Source organism: Gymnoscopelus braueri (assembly GCF_963280865.1).
Source record: "Gymnoscopelus braueri genome assembly, chromosome: 13".
Classification (NCBI taxonomy): Eukaryota; Metazoa; Chordata; class Actinopteri; order Myctophiformes; family Myctophidae; genus Gymnoscopelus; species Gymnoscopelus braueri.
In genome coordinates this window covers 41,880,575-41,901,687 of record NC_137615.1, presented here as the reverse complement: position 1 = coordinate 41,901,687, position 21,113 = coordinate 41,880,575, and the positions used below count along the sequence as shown (strand labels likewise).

Sequence of the window (21,113 nt, the reverse complement as noted above, 5' to 3'; positions counted from 1 at the left end):
CCGTATATGTTTCCTTTTGCCAGTTTTCTTCTGGAAAATAATGCTCTAGTTTCCAGAGTTAATGGGAGTGTCTTTTTTTTTCACTTCCTGATGTTCAGGAAATAACTGGACTTCAGTGGTATCAAGGGAGCAAGGGTCTCAAATCCATGTTTTAGTTGAGGGAGAATGAGGATGGAAATAACAGATTTAGTCCAACAGGACTGTGGAGTTTTAAGGACAATAGGGAATGCCTGTGGGAATATCTGCAACACCAGAACTATAGCTAGAGGGCAACTCCCACTCAGAGCTGATCTTGTTTGACAAGGTAAATAAAGCCAACAGCTCACAATCACTTTTGTATGGATGTGTGTCAGGTTTTTGCCAATGAAAGAACCATTACTCCGTTATATCTAGGAGAAAATCTCTTCATGGGACATTTGATTTGGGTCAAATTTGGTTCATATTTGGTTAATAATTGGGCCTTTAAACCAAGTAGCCCATCCTCTCTTAACATATTGCATGGATGACATTGTCTTACCTAACTTACAAGGTTAGACATTAACAATAAATAGTTAAACTTTAGTCAAAGTTTTATTGGTTTATTGTGGACCAAATGATGGACATGGATGATGGGGGTGAGGACACTGCAGGTCAACATTGAATGGTGTCTATTGTCTGCACATCAATTTGAACCATGGACCCAATCCAGTTACAGTTAATTTGACACATCTTATCCTGGCTACAATTAAAAAAGAAATAAAGTGGCAGCAACCGAGGAAGGCAGAAGCCATATTGTTTTAAAGAATGAAAAAAAAGGGAGATTACATTTTTTCCAATCCTGAGGGTAGATCTTGGATCATATATTTCATTGGAGTCGCATTGGTTTTTAGACTTGTATGCTACACTGTTAAATACCCAATACCAGAATCGATAGGCTATGGTTTCATGACCTAATCAGCGAGTCCCTGGTTCCATGCGGTCACTGACCACTTGTTGCTGCATGCCATTCCTCCACTTTCCATATTTCTTGTCTCAATGTCATTAACAGTGGTGGGGAAATAAAAGGATCAATACTGCAATGTAGAAATACTCTAGTAAAGGTATTCAAAATTTACTTGAGTAAAAGTACAAAAGTATTGGTATCAAAATGTAGGCCTACTTAACCCTTGCATTGTGTTAGAAAACTGCATCCACTTGTGGTGTTAGCGGGTCAAATTTGACCCGTGATTTAAATCAGCCCAAAATACTAAAAAAAATAGTATTTTCATTATTTTTTTTCTCCCAGCTCATAGCTGACTTGTAATGCATTCATATCCATGTAAACACTTTTTAAAATATTATGTTGGGTTAGGGCTAGGGTTTCATCTTTCAATATATCTCGTTTTCTAAAAAATGTTAAAATTCACTCATTTCCTATAATGAAGGCAATGGATAATGATGTTATCTAGCTATAATAGAATAATTAAGAATAATAATTAGAACACACTTCCAAAAAAAAATATTAGAAAAATATTTGTTTTCGTTTTTTAACTTTTTTTTTTTTGTTTAAAAATAGTGACACTAGTGGTGTTAGGGTCCGAAATGACCCGTATACCATAGAAGGTAAAAAGTCATTTATTTTTCATAAACTCAAACTTTATTTTACTCCTGATTGCAAATGCTAATTGAGGACAAGTCTCTCTCACTCTCTCAAACATGTAAACATTGAATATTGACAATTTGGGGGGGAATTGAGCCACACTTCTTTGCCGGGTCATTTCGGACCCTAACTCCACAAGTGTCACTTTTTTTTTTGAGACCATCAGAATTATTAAAATGATGATAAATAATTTTGTTGCGTTAAAATGGCTATTTCTGAGGATATCATGAAGCCTCGTTCCAATAAAGAAATGTAAAGGGTACTTTTTACCTATTCAAACTTGAAAACGGGTCAAAAAAGACCCTAACACAATGGAAGGGTTAAAGTAGCTACCAAAACTAAAAGTACTCATTATGCAGAATGTCCCATTTCACGTTTTCAAACAAATATTTTGAAAATAGTAGATCTACATGCTGCATTGTGAGCTTGTAGATCTGCTATTTTCAAATGGCCAAAATGTATATAGGGCTTAAGTGGTTAATGTTTTGTAATAATAATCAAAATCTATAAAGTAACTAAAGTTTTCAAATAATTGTAGTGTAGTAAAAGTAAAACATTTGCCTTTGAGATGCAGTGGAGTAGACTAAAAGTACTGAAAATTGGAAATATCCCTAAAAGTAAAAATACCTCAAAATTGTACAGTAGGCTACTTGAGTTAATGTACTTAGTTTCTTTACACCACTGCTTTCCATATTTCTTGTCTCACTCAACCATCAATGTCATTAATAAAAGGCTTAATTAAATGTCACGTTAAATTGCCTAATAGGTCTAACCCATAAGGTCAGATGGTTCGATAGAGACGATTTTCGATGTAAACTGACACGACTGTCTAGTTTAGTTAAGTAAAGATAGAACGAGATTCACGGATTCTAACTGTCTAGTTTGACGTGACATTTCTCCCATACATTCCCAGAGAGGGAACAGGGACACGTCGGGGCGGAGCAGCAAAAACACATAAATCCATCATAACAACTCAACCTCCGTGCGATCAGCACAGCGTCTCTGAACGGCGCCAGCACTGGATCACTGGATCACTGGATCACTGGATCCAGCGGTCAACTTCAACCTCAGGACTGATCTGTAGATGGGACTCGACCTATGACAACCACCCGATCTGTCACAACCCGGTCTATGACAAACCGATCCTAGGAGGAAAAGTCAACGAAAGGAAGGAACACAGTGCACACACACACAATGAAGGAGACGGAGAGAGACGGTGAGGGAGGAGGAGGAGGAGGAGGAAAACTAGGGACGAAGAAATCAGAGAAGGACCAGGTATGACGAAACAATAACAAACTTTGTCATGTGTATTGTAAATAAACACTGCAAACACCTGTGACCTAGTAGACGCCCTATAGGCTACACTGCCTACCCTACATCAATTGAGTTTGTGGTGGAATGGGGGTATTAGGTGTTCTAGTAACTTGATCGAACGCAATCGATAGTTTCATAACGTTTTTTCTTTTCTTTTTGTACTTCTGGTGATATTGATTGAATACTTTATTAGCAGTTTGCGAAAAAAGCACAGAAAAGTACAGTTCAATACAAGGTCTGCTAAGAGGATTTTAAACCCAAGAAAGTCTATGACTTGTTTCCATTGGGGTCCTTTGTACTCAATTCATCGAGACATTAATGACAGACAAATATACACTACTATGCAAAACATAATATAAACAGATTTAAAACAAAAACAAAAATATGTACAGTAAACACTTTGACTTTTACAGGGGCCAGTTTCGAATTGCAGCCACCTGTAAGTGCTTTACATATATTTGGTATGTGTTTCATATTGTCTGGTGGTGACCAGACTGAAGATAAACGGGATATGAAAGTAGCCTCTACTGTGACCATTGACCAATGCGTTGTGCACATCTGCTGTGACAACAACAGGTACAGTAGTAGGGGGTAGTTATCAGCCGCAGAGCCACTAATGACTACTTTCCTCTTCCAAAAGCTCTGGGCTCTGCCTGTTGAGACCTGGAAGTTATCTTGTCATTGACAATTAAATGCCCCTGGCTGTCAGAGTGGGAAAACTCGAACACAGCCTCAGGTGACTTGAGAACATGTCTGGGCCAACACATAATGCCATTATACTGTACAGGCATTTGCATCTTGTTTAATTTAATATAATTTAATAGTACTTATAGTTCAGAAGTTCATTCAGTCGATGCATTGTTTTCTGGCAGAAGAATACCACTACAGATTGACATAGGCATAGCCTACCAAAATGGAGTAGCCTGACATTGTTAACCAGCTCATAGCTCATTCCTCAAGGGTATTTAAACACGTGTTCTGAAATCGTTTCCTGAATGACTGACACGCAGTGTTTCACCTGTTGCATTGGTAGAGTTGCTTCTTTTGTGCTTTTATAAAACCAATGAGCGTGTTAAACGCAGTGCGTGTTGCCTGCAGTCATCTTTCACGCATGAGCTCACGGGACAGGGTCAGGTCGGACAGGCATAATCCCCTCAGAAAACACAATCATCCACAGGTCACGAGCCGAACATTATAGAATACGTTCCACAGCACTTCTCTGAGTGACAATGACACAACCTTACCTTGCACTGAGTGCTTGCAGATTGATCTGATTGTTAATTAGCTGACAGGCCCCAAATACATCAGTATAGGCCTAAATCAGAGCCACACTATTGGCTTAATATAGCCTACTTAATGATTAAGTACAGTGGGGACCATGTAGCCAGACAGTACGGACTGAAACATTTGACATCTAACATCAGAGGAAAAATAAATGCTTTAATTTCATTTTCATTTGTATGATGTATAAATGCTATTTGCAGGACTGGCACCATTATTATCATGCCAGTTATCGCTGAGACACTATATGTTACTAAGTTGTTACTACATATTGCCTATGTACGTACCATGACAGAAACAAAACCAGAGTCTAAAAGCCCCTCTATAGAGACTGTTGCTCCTTACACCCAATCAGAAAAGTTGGCCCTTGCTGTATGTCAAAAATTGTCTAACCAGAAGTACAGGAAGTACAGTACACCTGCGCTTCCTGTACTGTACCTCTGGTTATATACTTTTGGCAGACTTAATTTTTTTCTAGGGTTTTAACTCCTCATGTTAACTTTCAAGGGTTTAACTCCTCATTAGATGGACATACAAACTGGTAAGGAGGTTAGGAAGCACTAGAGAAATCGGTCGCCTAGGAGTCGGAAGGTTTCAGGTTCGACCCCCGGCTCCTCCTGGCTTTTTGTGGAAGTGTCCTTGAGCAAGGCACTGAACCCCTAACCACTCCCGATGAGCAGGTTGGTGCCTTGGATGGTTGCCTCCAGCGTCGGTGTGTGAATGTGTGTGTGGGTTATTGTAATGCACAAGTGGTTTTGCAAAAGGCACTATATAGAAATGCAGACCATCTACCAAATTAGTATGGTTCATCCTGCAAATTGCCTATTAGATTTTGAGATATCTTCTGTGCAAGTGGAAATGTTGTCCTAGTGCGGTGCCAGTGGTGCTAGAGGAAAAGTCATGGGGTCACCAAAATCAGTAGGGGCCAACCTCTGGGGATTAGGAAGTTTTCATTGCAATACAGCCAATAGTTCATGAGATGTTTTGTTTGGGAGTAAAGCGACATAACCATCCTCAGAGCCCTGCTGCTACGGGGCTACATAAGAGAGATGGAAGCACAGTAGTGACAGAAGAGTGATGAGTGTTTATCTTGTTTTAGCCACTAGCCACATTAGCCACCTTTTATGAAGAAAAAGCCTTGTCTAGAGTGCTTTTCTACTGAAAAAGAAAATGCAGTCACGGGATCGACTGAAACGGACTTCAATATTGATAACAAAGTTTTAAACTAGGTGTAGATGTGAAATTAATCAAGATTGAGCAACTGCATGGCAGAGCCTATTTATCAGCTATATGTATGAATCTTTTATAGACAAGCTGTCAGGTTGACACTGACTGTTTCTCCTCTTCAGCTGTCTCCTCTCTCCTGCCGGGCAAGGCTGCTGGTTGCTCTGTCTGGAGCAGCGGAGTTTACACTAGACCAAAACTCATCTATTAATGTTGATTAGGTGATATATTCATAAGTCTGCGTCTGCCTTTACGAATATACAGCTCCATGCTGATTATACTGAATATGATGTAATTATATTAGACAATATACAAGGTTTAATATACAGTTTTTTGTTAGGCAGATGAGGGACATTTGGTGGTAGTGGGATGTGGGTGCCTCAGTGGCCGATTGCGGGGCATAGAGAGCAGCTTGGACAAGCAGCTCTGCATTTGTGTACAAATGCCTTGTCTTGATTGGACAGCTGATAAAAAGCAGTCCATGTCATAAGTGCATTTGTCAAAAAGTTAAAGTTAAAAGCACTCTGCTCTGCCATAAAAAGTGCTCTGACCGGCCCCTTTTAAAGATGGCTGCTATGCGCTTGCCTTTTGGTAATTTCTCATAGGGATTAATGTAAAAAGGCTGTGCCTATAATGTGAACTACCTATAGCCTATCCTGACTTCACCTTTCTCTTCTCTCACTGTGTTTCGCACAGCCTCTTGACTAGGCAGTGAAACCGTTTGAGTGGAGCACTTCAATATTTGCATTGGCAAATGACTATAAAGATAACATACTGTACACATGTCACACACAGACAAGCATGTCTGCACATATGTATGCACACGTGCACATATGCACACATGCACGCTCATCCAAGACTAAGTGCCTCTTTACTGCACTTGCAGTTAACTCATCTGTACTTTATGAACATGGAATACCGCAGCAGCTTTGATGTTTCAGTTTGTCTATTGAATTTTAATAGTTTGTGAACTATGCACATAATGAATAGCTCTTGTGGTTGAAACCAGAGAGAACGAAAGGATCAGGATCCCAAAGCCTCCCAGTTAAATGTCAATATGCATTCAATTGTTAATCGCAAGACAAGTTAGACCGGTAACCTCCATTCATTGTACCAGAAGATTATCTTACACCCTGATTTTACTAATGCAATATGGAAACCCTGGAAAAAATGAAGGCCTAAGGACAGAGTGCGGTTAAATCCAAGTCCACATGATGCTTAACCGCGCGTGCGCACACACACACACACACACACACACACACACACACACACACACACACACACACACACTAGAAGAACCCTCCCTCATGTCTCAACTTGAATCCGTGTCACTGCATTCCTGACATTCCGCTCCAGAGTTCTGTTTCTCCCTCTTTCATCTGTACTGCCCACATCCTTATTGGATCCACATGGCAGTTTGCTTTCTTCACTCACTCACGCAAACACCAGCTGATCCTTGCTTCCCTCACCAATCTCATCATTCCCTATACACACCCACAAATGCTCAAACAAAACATGTCATAAGCCACTGTTGTCATTCAGCTGTATTTATAGAATACACAATACTGTGGACATAATGATTCACCTCTGGCTGGGAGGACACGATGAGGAAATCCCAGTAGCTCAATGTGTTGACACACCATAAATATTTACCTTGCTTTCTGCTCTGCCAGTCTTGTGCAAATCTTGCACCTTCCCACTGTACCAATTAATTAGACACAATGGACTCAACGGAGAGCCAGTATTGTCATATTTCTGTTTTAGTTTGTTTTATAAATAGAAAGATAATCAGAAGAAATGTTGTTGGGAACTTTTATTTCCAGTACATCTCATTCCTTCTTCTGGCCAGACATATTTCCTCCATTGCAGCAGCAAGTACAGCCTGTAGAGGTTACAGTATGCTGCGGAAAATCAGACTTTTATGATGACTCTGTCTTCCCATTTATTGCAAAAAAAACATTGAGTTTTAGTAGAGTTTTAGAAGAGTGGAATGATGATGAAGTGAAGGGATATGTCAGAGAATAAGTGTTCTGTGGCTACATAAGTAATGCAGCATATGTATCAACTTTGACTATTGCTCTCAAATTTTCTTTAACTTTTACTTAACCAGGGAAGGTTTGTCCACACATGTATGCTCATTTTCATGTTATGGCATAAATACATACAGTATGTACATTCACACCTGGTATCTGCCCAGTGCAACCACCACAATGTTGTACTATTGGCTACCACGGAGCAGATGTGTTTTTAGGGTTAGGTTTAGGTCCCAGAATTCCAAGCTATATAGCCCAAAGCTAAACTGATTGGTAGAAAATGTTTTCATTTCCGCCAATTGAAAGTAATGGCTATAGTTCCTTGTCCACACTGCCTGCTATTTGCCTCTCTTTTCAGCCCTCTGGATATTCGTAGCGGACCAGCCAAGCTCAATGAGAAAATCTATCTCTAAATACTTTGCTCCCTTATGACATACGTTCTTTCACTTTGTACAGAGTTGGATCCCAAAGATCATCAAAAAGAGAGTGTGCACCACCTTCGTCGAGGACTCCTTCAGGTAGGCTCTCCACCTTAATCTCATTACACTGTAAAATCCTGAGTGTTCATTTAACACAGAGTGTACAGGTTCAGGACTATTGACATACAAATATTGAAGAATTATCTCTGTGTGTAGGACCCCTATGATATACATAATGTTTGTTTCTATGTGTATCTGTCCATTGGGCTACTGTATCTTAACTTCTCTCAGTAATGGAGCGCTGTGCCAGTGTGGCGGCCCGCGGCAGAACCATGACTCCATTGCTACAGGGGACTTTTTTGGGGCAGCCATTGTCAGCCAGTGGGACAGTGCCCAGCATTCATCAGAGTACCCCACAGACGCCTTTGGAGAGCTGGAGTTTGCCGGGGCCGGACGCAGACACAGCCATGTGGGTAGCGTGACTGCAAACACACTGACACACTGATACACAACTGGGTTGGATTGGATTTGCTTTGGTCGGGAAGTGGGGGTGGGAGAATCCATTCCTCTGCTTAACCCCAACATCCTTATTTTGGGGGGAACATTAGCAAAAAAAAGCCGATCTACAAGCTCATAACACGTCACAACGTGACGCGTTGGTAAATTGTTCACCTATTTTTTGCCTACTGTCACATGCCCAGAAAAGGGACACTGGGTTTCACGTGGTTAAATTATGCTCCGGATTGTAGCTTTAACATATGTTCCTCCTATTTTGTTGACCTTCATGGAAGTGTTACCCAGCTAATGCCATCACTCAACCACTAAGCCAGTGTTAGAGAGATATAAATAACGACCACCCCGCCCCCCAAAAATTCAGAAACTTTGCATTGCCACTATTTAGTACTAGAAACTCTGTCAGTCTACCCCACTCATAATCATATTCATATTTTTTATATCACCACATGATTCTGATGCCTTGCCCTATGTATTGAATTAGAACAGAGTCTCATTTAATTCAATGTTAGTCTACCTTCTGTGGCATCAATATGGGGAAAGTTCACTAACATTATGCTACAATATAAATGTATAGAGCTTATTGGGTTGTGTTGGAGAGAATCCAGATCCATGTTGCATAATCCACTCCGGTGTTTCCGAGGGTTCTAGGAGTTTTCACTTGCCTGCAGCTGCTGGAACTATTCATTGCTTGCAAGTGTTGTTTTTTTTGTTGGAGAATCTAGTAGGAGCAGGTCTGTGACTTCAAGAACCCAGTAAGTGCTCTCACTTCGTAAAGATACTTGTTAGCATATTGTGCTTTATATATTTAGCCACAACACTGCTAAAGTAACTTTTGAGGGCATACTGTATCTCTATCTCTCTCTCTCTCTCTCTCTCTCTCTCTCTGTGAACTGTGAACCTTCACAGTTGGTGGCTGTAAGCGTAAGGATGCATACAATGTACATGTAAAGTATGTTATGTAGAATCAGAATGTTGTTTTCACTTTAAATGCTAGGCTAGGCAGACACCAACTTCCTGGTACAACATGTTGCTATGGAGATAGCACAACGGCAGCCGTGGAGGCTCAAACTACTTGCCTAGCAGACAGTGTGTTGTCAATATGCCAGTGACCCTAGAGGACATTAAGAAATACATTGTATTGTGTAGAAAGTGTTTGTAGAGAAAGTGTTTGTTGTGATTTCTGATACAGTTAACTCACAGGAAAAATGAATGTGACACAAATAACATGATATTCCTTTCTTTGCAGAACTACACATTTTGCAAAGTCTCGCTGTTGAGTGGAAGTTATCCAAAGTCAGCCTGATTGAGGCTATTTCAAGTTTGAATCCAGAGGCAGACAGAATATTATACCCCTTTCCTGGATTCTTTACTACGGAAGGATGTCTTATATCAACAGACTGTGTAGACAGCAGAGAGAGATCACTGACGCTGATAAGAAAAGATTGACAACGGTGTTCGGCCTGTGCGATCTGGACAAGGATGGGTACTTGAGCAGGGAGGACCTGAAGATGGCTGTCATAATGTTGTTCGGTTATAAACCTTCAAAGTCAGAAACCAACCTGCTCATTGGGCCAGATTCCCAGTTCCAGGGAGTCACTCTGGAGAGATTTGTGACGCTTATGGCGGGAAAACTGTCCGAAGAGGACCCCTACCTGACGACCAGGCAGATCTTCAATGCCTTCGACACGCACCAGCGGGGCTTCCTCAGGGTGGAGGACTTCCAGGCGGCCTTCTGCAGGGTGGCCCCTCGTCTACCCGAGAGGACCGCTGTGGAGGCGTTCCGTCAGGCTGACCATGACTCAGATGGTCATCTCAGCTTCAAAGACTTTGAGGCCGTAGTTAACTATGGACAAGCAAACATCTGAGATAGGAACATAATCCTGGACCTGGAAAATCATTGTTGTTGTATTGTTTTAATGTGGTATTATTGTCATGATTTCACATATTTATCCTTTTAGTTTTTCATTAAACAAACATTCAAACGAGTTGAAAGAGTCTTGAAGATGTGTGATGGAATAATTTAATGTGGTTTTGCATTTTATTGTACTATAGCGTGGTTGTATGTTTGTTTTGATTAAAAGTACTAGTTTTGATTAAAAGTACTATCAGTGTAGTAATTAAAAAACACTAATTGTGTTGAACAGCTTCAGCAAACATGCAAATGTCAACCTCAGTGCTTGGCAGATCACTACAGTCCCATGTATTTAAAGTGTTTTTTAAGTACATAGAACTCGCAGGAGACACGTTGCAGTTTTCAAACTGATTATCTCAATGCAAATGAGTCACACAGATAAAAGGTAAAGAAGGAAGTATTTCCCTCTGTTTAATACAAACGTCCTTTGACTTCATCAGTAAAATGGCTCCTTTATTCAACGGAGCCTTTTTTCTTTTAGAGTTCATTATTATATTATTATATAACAAACTCTGAAAGAAAAAAGGCTCTGTTATATTATATCATAATCTATATACTGTAGTGCTTATTGCTTTGATAGACTCTGGTCCTGACTATGTGTCACTGCTTTTTTGTTGCAGTAATTTATTGCAGTAACTTATGGCAATGATCTCAAACATCTGACAGTAATTTTGTTGCAGTTGAACATTATTACTAGTACACACTAATATACAGTAATGGCATCAAGTGAAGTATTGTTGGAGGAACCTTGTATATCATTTTTTATGTGAAAAGTTTTATTTAAGTTTATATTTGATCACTTCTACTCACTAGTTAGTTCTTATCTAATAAATGTTTATTGTTTTATAATATTATTATGGGCAAAACAAAATCAACTATTCGAGTAGGGGTGACTATAAATCAAAATTGCATGAGTACTTAAACATTTCTGAAATATCACAATGTAAGATTTAGCAATGCGTCAAATATTTTCCTAATTAAAACCAGCCAAATGAAGTAATGGCTTGTTTACAGCGCCAGTCCCAGTGGTAATCGCTAACACATGCAGAGAGAGGTCACTAGTGAAATGCTTTATAATAGTTTTGTGAATCATTCTTGTCTCTCTCTCCTCCTGTGCAGTTTTTGCGTCTGTCATGTGACACACAGCCTCAGATGGTGTACACGCTCATGACGGCCCACTGGGGCATCCCCCCGCCCAACCTGGTGGTGTCGGTGGTGGGCGGAGAAGGTCACGAGAAGGTGAAAACCTGGGTGAGGGAGGTGCTGAGGAACGGACTGGTCAGGGCCGCACAGAGCACAGGTGAGTAACCATTGCTCGGCTTGCGTTAACCCATTCAATCCGGCAATGCATCTCTGTCATTTTATATGTCTTTGGCTATTCAAAAATAGCAGATATACAAGCTCATAGCGAGGCACCGAGTGCAGCGCTATGAGCTTGTAGATCTGCTATTATTTTTAAATTGTGAATGTGTGCAAATCTTTGAATATATATATTTAAAGCGAACATTTGTAACTCAAATCTTTGCTTCTTGGGGGTCCCTGGAACTACATATTTTGAGATGGGGGTCCACGGCCAAATACATATAATTTTGGGGGTCCTTGACATGAAAAAGGAGAACCACTGATATTATAACAAAATATAAAAAAAACTGTTAGGATTTAGAAGACATTTGTAGAATCGGCCTCAGGTCTTTGGGTTAAGGTCCATGATAGTCATTTATGAACGGATGTTGCAGCAATGGTAATGTTTTCTAACTCAGTTTTGTTGGATCCAAATTATGGATAGAGCCCTGTCAGAGCATATGATGGAGCTGATAAGGGTTGTAAATCCTGCTCTATGTTGATTAAAACTAGTTCTAGCTAAACAATTAGTTCTCAAGTTAAAAAGTTGACATTGTATTAAGAGGGAGAATCAATACACGAGGCACCGTACAGCAAAATATCTCTCTGCCTAAACAGTCAATGATCCCAATAGTTATACACAAAGGAAGTTGTTATCAGCTCTGACGATGACAGCTGGCCATGAGGAGCCAGCTCGTAGGTTGAGAGAGAAGATGGCAAGGTGTGACAGTTTATCTTGGACAAACAGCGTCCAAATGTCTCAAACAACACGTTGACCACGGCTCTGACCGCCGTCGCTGGAGGTGTTGTTGCTTTGTCATAGATGGTCAAGTTACATCCAATGAGCTGTTATTGTATTCCTCCAGAGATAATCAGTGACCTCGGAGGGCATGTGCTCTGTACAGCTCAAAACACATGCAGTCTCTAGAGGAAAGGGGAGAACTAATACTAGGATTAGTTCCGTACAACCTTGAACTTAATAAAATCATAGAATTGGTAGGCAAACTTGAGTTATGCCAAGATGGCACACTAAAATAGGATATGATGGCAGATTTAGACATATATCAATATTATACACAAAATACATAGTTTATTAGACCTAACAGCATATAATAACCCGGTTCTGACTCATAACGGACTGAGGAACACCACATTTGACGATTCATGCTGTGATGTTTATATTGTCAGAAATACACTATACATGACCACATATTCGTACATATCTGTCAAAAGGGTAAAACACAAAAAAGAGCTTATTTCCATTGTGGTCCTTACTGTAGATCATCGTATAAAAAACACATTGATGTGATGAACTGACTACATAAGCTGCAAAGAATGCTATATATATATATAACAGTGCAGAGTTAAGTAAGTAAGTAGGTCGGAGATGTTTACTGTCGGTATCAGCAGAGAATGCGGGAGTCTATCCCCGTTACAATGCAATAGACCCCTGGGAGATGGAATGCTGAGGTGGAGCGCCACACCTACCAGCTTGCCGCACACAAGCCGTGCTACTCATACGCTGAGTTGGCAGTGCCCGGGATCGAACTCATGACCTTGTGGTCCAAAGGCGAGAGCTCTACCGACTGAGCAGAGTTAGAATACATACTAATTAACCGTGAGTGGTGGTATGTAATTGCAGATTGATTCATCTGACTTCTGTCGATCCATATACAGTAGATGCAGTAGTCTAAAGGCTGTGACACACACACACACACACACACACACACACACACACACACACACACACACACACACACACACATACACACACACACACACACACACACACACACACACACACACACACACACACACACACACACACACACACACACACACACACACACACACACCGGGCTGAAGCCAGGCTGTCTGTTCGCCTGGCCGTCTTGCCATTGATGATGGTCTGTGGCTGAAAATCATGGAAGGTGTGTCGTGTACTGTGCCATCGGTGGTATTGAGGCATCTGCGTGGGTCGGTCACCTGCTTTGCATGTAGAATCGGTGGTGGAACGCAAAGAGAAAGTGGACGGAGAGGGGGGTGGAGGGGATTCAGCTCTCTGGCATTTGACCAGTGCGAACCGGAACAGAACTTGGACAGCACGCACAGAGAGAGAGAGAGAGAGACTTCACAGACACTCACTTCTAGCAAAAGAACATCACGATTGACAGACATTCTTTTGTTCTGGGATTTTTAATGATATTCATTCATGTATTCGCCCATTATGGCAGATTTATTTCCTCTCACGGAGGCACAGAACAGCGCCATGGACTGATTGTCAGCTGTAGTCTGTGTGCAGTGTGTGCAGGAGCAACTTTTAACACCTTTTATGTATCCCAATCTAATCTCCCAACGCTGACTGTAGCAAGGTAGCTTGGTCTGTCAGGGCCATTAAACCATGGATAGGATGATGAATAAACACTGGGCTGTCATCACACAGTGGGGGTAACAGACAATGGGGTACATTATTATAAGGAAGTAAACCGGTGTGCATTTTCATATGATCTGAAGAAGATCCACAGCGGATCGAAAGGTTGTCAGCTAATAAAGAAGTACTGGTAGCACTTGCTATGCATCCTATGTGTATAACGCATCATGAACATACTTATAATGCATTATAATCTGCTCATAACCCTGTATAATCAGATTTATAAGAGCTCATAAATACTCATAATGCTTTATAACCATAACCATAACACATTATAAAGCTTGTTATAATGACTTATAAGTTCAAGTATAAATACATTGTATTATGCTTATAACACTTGTTGATTACAGTTATAAATATTCATAACAACGTATAATGCAATCATAACACATTATACAGCATGTTATAATAATGACTTATAATGTCAAGTATTATAATACTTCATAATTGCTACCCACTTGGTAACACTTGCTATGCAACCCAAAATGTATTCTCATAGTTATAATCCATTATAATTAATCCTTTATTATCACTGTTATAATGCATTATAATCACATTTATAAGTGATAATAAGGCATTATAACAGTGATTAAAATGCGTTATGACAGTGAGTATAAGGCATTTTAGACGTTAATACAGCATTATTAAATGATCATAAAGTAACAAATGGCCACTTATAATAACTTATGATCATAGTGTAATGCATTATAACAGTAATTATAATGCATTATAACAGTGATTTAAATACAATAAAAATGTAATAATACCACCTTATAAAATGATCATAATGTCACAAATGTTCACTTTATAATAACTTATAATCACAGTATAGCGCCTTATAAGTGATAATAAGGCATTATAAACGTGATAATAAAGCCTTATAAAATGATCATAAAGTAACAAATGACCACTTATAATAACTTATAATCGTAGTATAATGCATTATAATAATGCATTATAATGGTTATGACACATTATAACAGTGATAATAAAGCATTATCAATTGATTATAATGGATTATAACCATGAGAATTAATTTGGGATGCATAGCAACTGTTACCAATTTGGCAGCAATTATGAAGTATTATAACACTTGATACTTATAAGTCACTATAAAAGGCCTTATAATGTGTTATGGTTATGGTTATAAAGCATTATGAGTATTTATGAGCTCTTATAATTCTGATTATACAGGGTTATGAGCAGATTATAATGCCTTATAAGTATGTTCATGATGCGTTATACACATAGGATGCATAGCAAGTGCTACCGAAGTGGGTTTTACCTGCTTTGGTGTGCGGGCTCTACCTTTTTTAGCTGAAGCCTCTTTAGCCCAGCAGCCACCAGTCGATGTGCGTTAGCTAAGTTCCCTTTGCTGTCATCTTGATATGCATTTTTCTCAAAGGGAAGTGTGTCACTTATGTGGGGCATGCAATGTGATCCTTCACACACCACCATCACTATTGCCATACTTTACTAATATGCAGATGTGTGTGTGTGTGTGTGTGTGTGTGTGTGTGTGTGTGTGTGTGTGTGTGTGTGTGTGTGTGTGTGTGTGTGTGTGTGTGTGTGTGTGTGTGTGTGTGTGTGTGTGTGTGTGTTCAGGAAACACTACCCTTCCTCTTTGCCTGGCCTACTTGTTGTTAACTAGTTGTACGAACTCTTGTTTTATTTTTGTATTGTTTAATTGGATCTTGTTTAGTCGATACACTTATTTGTTTTAGCTCGTGCTCATTTGATTTAGCTATTTTGTCTCATCTGTTTAAGAAAGTAGGTAGCTGATATATTGCACTTTTACCTTAGCGCTAGGTATACTCTTGGTTGCTTGTCTTTGCAGGAAATGCACTTAAGACTTCTGGTGATTAGTAGTTTAGTTCCCTACCTATGTTGAATGCACTTATTGTAAGTCGCTTTGGATAAAAGCGTCTGCTAAATGACTGTAATGTAATGTAATGTGTGTGCGTGCGTGTGCGTGCGTGCGTGTGTGTAGTGTTGTTGAGTCTGAGGTAAACTTGTGTTTGTTGTGTGTACATGTTCGTAGTGTGTGGAGAGAGTGCTTGGAAGTTTGCCTTGGGGATGTAAACTTCCTGTGTGTGTGTGTGTGTGTGTGTGTGTGTGTGTGTGTGTGTGTGTGTGTGTGTGTGTGTGTGTGTGTGTGTGTGTGTGTGTGTGTGTGCGTGCGCTTGCGTGTGTGTCTGTGTTTTGAGTTGAGCTGTTCACCATGTGTTTACACTTATACTGTTTATATCACTCCTCCCATTCTCCTTGAAAATCTTTCCCAACTAATTTACTTTTCTCCCTATTCTCTTTCTGCCACTCTCTCATAAGGCAAGGCAAGTTTATATTGTTTGTATTGCACATTTTCATTGATTTCAGTCGCAGTTCAAAACACTTTAAACAAAACATTAAGATTAAAATAATCACATTATAAAAGCAAATGGTTAAATAGTAAATAGTTATTAAAGATTAATGGCAATAGAAAATCAAAATAACAGAAATGTAAGAGAATAAATATCAAATATCATTACTCTTCTTTCCCACTGCTGTTACTGTGTTTCCGTGTACTGTTAGTTACTGTACCTCCATACTGTTACTGTGCCTTCATACTGGTACTGTACCTTCTAGAACAGGGGTGGGCAGCATGGTTTTCCATACTGACTTTCATAAAGTGAGAGAAGATTGAATTGAATTGAACACAATAAGGTACACACAAGAATCTTCTGTTACAAAATGTTGACTTCTTGTATCACTCTGGTGGTGTACAGGTTACAATTATTACTTACAGTACATAAAACAATATACTTCAATATACTTACATGCATAACATTGCATAATATTATGTTATATGGACTGAAGGCAGACTGTTTCACTGTTACATTTTAAACATTTAACATTTGAGTAGGCCCACATATGGATGGAATGCGGAATTTATGTACTCAAAATGTAAATATGAATTACTATTAATTGGAGTCGAGTTAAATTAACTTCCCTCAGGCCTTATGTTGCCCATGTGACTACCTTCATACAGTTACTGTAACTCCATGTGTTTTCTTGCCCTAACTCGCATCTCTCTCCCTCTCAGGAGCGTGGATCTTGACCGGGGGTCTGCGGGAGGGGGTGGGCCGCTGTGTGGGCGAGGCGGTGAGGGACCACAGGGCGGCGGCATCTTCCCTCTCCCAGAAGAAGGTCATCGCCATGGGCGTGGCTCCCTGGGGCATGGTGCACAACCGACAGCAGCTGGTCAACGCACAGGTAGGCAGCAAGCACTGAGCTGTGCATTCACCTTTGGTGGAATTCATATTGTCTCTGTCGGCTGGAAACCTTGTATGTCCAAAACAGTTACTTTGTAGTTATTATTTAGTCACAAGCAAGTATTTATAAAACCCATAAAAACCCATAAAAACATAAAAAGTTGTAATATGGAGAATCTGATACAAGGTTTCTGCCTGACATCAGCGACATGTGTTATCACCTGGATTTGAACTTCTGGCCTCCTTTGTGAGAAAGCAACAACATGTATGAATATCTATACACATACAAGCATACAGTAGGTACACACAAGTGCATACACAAATACAGACTGCCCTCCTAATATGCGAGGGGGCTGTGTCTTTTCGATTACTTTTTTCATTTATTTTATTTTATTTTTTTATTGTATTGAATTTTTTTTATTATCCAAAAAAAATATTAAAAATAAAAGAAAAAAGTAATCGAAAAAACACGGCCCCTCACGTATTAGGAGGGCAGGGTGAGTCACCAGAACCAAGGACGGGTGTTTTTGATGAATCTAACATGTTAAAAATGGAGTTTGAAGTTATAATGGGTTTGTATAGGAAGGGGGCGTGTCTGATAAAATGAATATCAAATATCTAAATACTGAATCAAGCAACTTAAAAACGGTCTGGGGGGCTCACAAAAGCCTGAGTAGACAATAAAACGACCCAAAGTTTTTTTGAAAGTGAAATATCCCTTTAACTCTCTGCTCATTAGTCTGCACAGTACAATACAATCTGATTAAATGCAAAGTAAGCAGACTTCTATTCACTGGCTGGCAACCAATGGTAAATGGTGCATTTATATAAATGGTGCATTCATATAGCGCTTTTATCCAAAGCGCTTTACATAGATTGTGCATTACATTCACACACACACACCGATGGTGGAGGAAACCATGCAAGGCACCAACCTTCTCATCGGTAGAAATTAGGGGATCAGTGTCTTGCTCAAGGACACTTCGACACTAACTCCGGGAGAGCCCGGGATCGAACTGGGAACCTCGCAGTTTCCATCGGCCACTCTACCCCCGGGCCACTGCCCCCCACCAATAATACCCCACCCCGCTTGGATCTCCCCCAAGGCAGATCCATCATGCAAGGACACATCTGTCATCTGAAGGCTACACTGTCAATTCCTGAGAGTTAAATTAACTCTGAGAGTTACAAATCATAAATCACAACATTACTGTGTGTATATATATACACACCGTATGGCTCAGGCTGCCATACTGTATATAAAAAGTGCTGAGCTGTTTAGTGGCACACATCAAATTACATTTCACGTAATTTACATATCATGTTTCAGCAGCAGTAACCATGCAAGAAACCTCTCCTGGATGCACTGTCAGTATGCACCTAGTAACCTCCCTGCAGAAACTTGTTTATACACTAGTTTTCTATATGTTCACATTTGATGTCCTTCCCAAGACCAGGGTCTAAGTGTCTCAATGGAAGTGTAGGGAGACCACCTCCAACCGGCTGCCGCGTTAAGTGATTAGATCGACCAATTGTGTTCCGGCTTGGATCAATGGAACTAATGTAGTTACCGTAGTTAAGCTCCTATTTAACACATTTCTTCAAGGTTTTAAAGAAAAAATACCATGACATTTTTTCTACATTATTTTATTTCAATGTCATATTATCCTTAAAATCTTGTGTCTAGTGTTTTGCCAATCGTTTGGGGCCCCACTTGCAATATCCTCACGGTCCACCAGTGGGCCCAAAAAAAATCATAAACAAAAAGTCCTGTATTGTATCTTTAACTGATTTCCTCGATAACAATCAGATCTGTGTGCGTCTGACAACATGTCATAGCCTGTAATCTGTCAGCATGCATGGATTAGCATTAGTATTATTACATTAATTACAGTGAGTGTTGGCAGAAAAAGGTGCCATGTCAGTGGTGTCATACAGTACCTAATATTATATTAGATATGACACCACTGACGTGGATAAATAATTCTATTATATAATTATTTAATCTGTGGCGATATAAGTACTGCAGTTAAGACTATGGAATGTGGGTTCAGTTCGTTATCACGCTGCTTACAGAACGGGGTTGTCAGGAAGGCAAAAGGACAGATTTAGCTCACTTGGTAAACAATCATGTAGACGTGTACATCAGGCATACACACACACACACACACAAGCTCACAACGTGTCGCATCGCAACACGTTGTGAGCTTGTAGATCGGCTATTTTCAGCTCTACAGTACATCTCTGTTCGGTTAGCTACCTTCTAATAAACATGCCCTTCACTGTCTGTGTTCCAGGGGAGTTTCCCAGCGCGCTACTATGTCCAGAACACGTCCCGGGACTCCATGTGTCTGGATAACAACTACCAAGCCTTCCTGCTGGTGGATGATGGCAGCGTGGGCCGGAGAGGAGGGGATACGGCCTTCCGTGCCAGCGTGGAGGACTACATCTCCCACCAGCGCACTGGCATCTGGGGTGAGACACACACACACACACACACACACACACACACACACACACACACACACACACACACACACACACACACACACATACAGTGAGTACAGGTCAATGGTACAAACAGACAGTAATGTCAGGTAACCCACTTCCACTATTTTGCTCCATGTGTAATTAACACCAATCTGGGAACCCATCGTCAAATAAAAAGGAAAAACAGCGCCCTTTTTCACTTGTTCATTTGACTCTGGGCGGAGCTGTACGGAGGACCCATGCTCAGGGAAACCGGGGTTTTGGTCTGCCTTCAGCCTTCCACTTCCGGTGGTGCGACTATGTTTTCATTCCCACTAACAATATTTCTCCACGGAACACTAACACCATTTCTCCCAAAGAACATGGATCGTTTTGGTTATAAGCCCACTTGTTTCTATGATGAAAGAGCAAGTTAAAATGTTACTAACTTTCCATGGTTTTGTCGGCTCCGAGGACGCTATTGTTAAATGAGTTTCGGTTTGTTTCCAGTGGGGAACGAGCCGCACACATGTAAATCCCGCCCACTACATTTGATTGGGTAAAGCGCGGCCTGCTTCCTGATCTGATGGCACGCCCACTTGTAGCCAATGTGCATGGGTTGTCAACACGGCTGAAGCGCTGAATCTGTTCTTGAGAGATTAATTTAACACAGATGTGACACACAGAGCAGTTCCGTATCAATACTTTACGAATGCCTCATATAGGATGTTCACATCACAACCTCACATTGTCCAAAAGACAACACTGATGATGAACTTACCTGACGTCACACATTTCCCAATAATTCTGAGAGCACTGATAGAGACACAATGGGGTATTTATTTAATATAATTACTCACCCTACGGTTCAACCAGGCAAGAGGCTGATTGACACTAGGGCCTTTGTGTGATGGGGCTTTTTTAAGTAGAACATTTTATACATAGTGTGTAATCACCCGTTGCGTGTTCCTATTATCACTGACGCAAGTGCCGTCCATTAAGTGATTATGTACTGTCCGAAATAGTTCTCAAATTACTGTCATGTTCATGTGCAGATACTAGTGGCAGAAGAGCCTTCGATGCTTAGTATAAAAAAGGGCCTTTCTGTGTGGAGTTTGCATGTTCTCCCCGTGTGTCCTAGAGTAGGTACCCTCACAAAAACATGCAGTAATCCTGGTCACTATACTGCCTCCCCCTGGCCAGCCAGGGCGCCTGATGGAGGGGAAAGGAACTGGTTGGAATAACGTGTTCCTTCCACGCGCTACGTCCAACCAGGGAAGCTCTCCCCTGTCAGGTGATAAGAA

The 21,113-nt window shown here is 40.4% G+C and overlaps 2 protein-coding genes across 2 annotated transcripts in view; both read left to right on the top strand.

Annotated features, from left to right (window-relative positions):
* trpm4a (transient receptor potential cation channel, subfamily M, member 4a) overlaps positions 1-21,113 on the top strand; it is a 45,932-nt gene continuing 24,819 nt past the window's right edge. The window contains exons 1-7 of the mRNA XM_080446824.1: positions 1-304; positions 2,532-2,893; positions 7,927-7,988; positions 8,181-8,358; positions 11,437-11,617; positions 17,172-17,341; positions 19,638-19,815. Of these exons, the coding sequence (XP_080302950.1) occupies positions 2,813-2,893; positions 7,927-7,988; positions 8,181-8,358; positions 11,437-11,617; positions 17,172-17,341; positions 19,638-19,815 (850 nt within the window). The 5' untranslated portion in view covers positions 1-304; positions 2,532-2,812. The remainder of the gene's footprint in view (positions 305-2,531; positions 2,894-7,926; positions 7,989-8,180; positions 8,359-11,436; positions 11,618-17,171; positions 17,342-19,637; positions 19,816-21,113) is intronic.
* efcab11 (EF-hand calcium binding domain 11) lies at positions 8,981-10,446 on the top strand. Its single transcript, XM_080446841.1, has 2 exons — positions 8,981-9,157; positions 9,652-10,446. Exon 2 carries the CDS (start codon positions 9,785-9,787, stop codon positions 10,268-10,270), a length of 486 nt encoding a protein of 161 aa, XP_080302967.1. The 5' UTR covers positions 8,981-9,157; positions 9,652-9,784; the 3' UTR covers positions 10,271-10,446.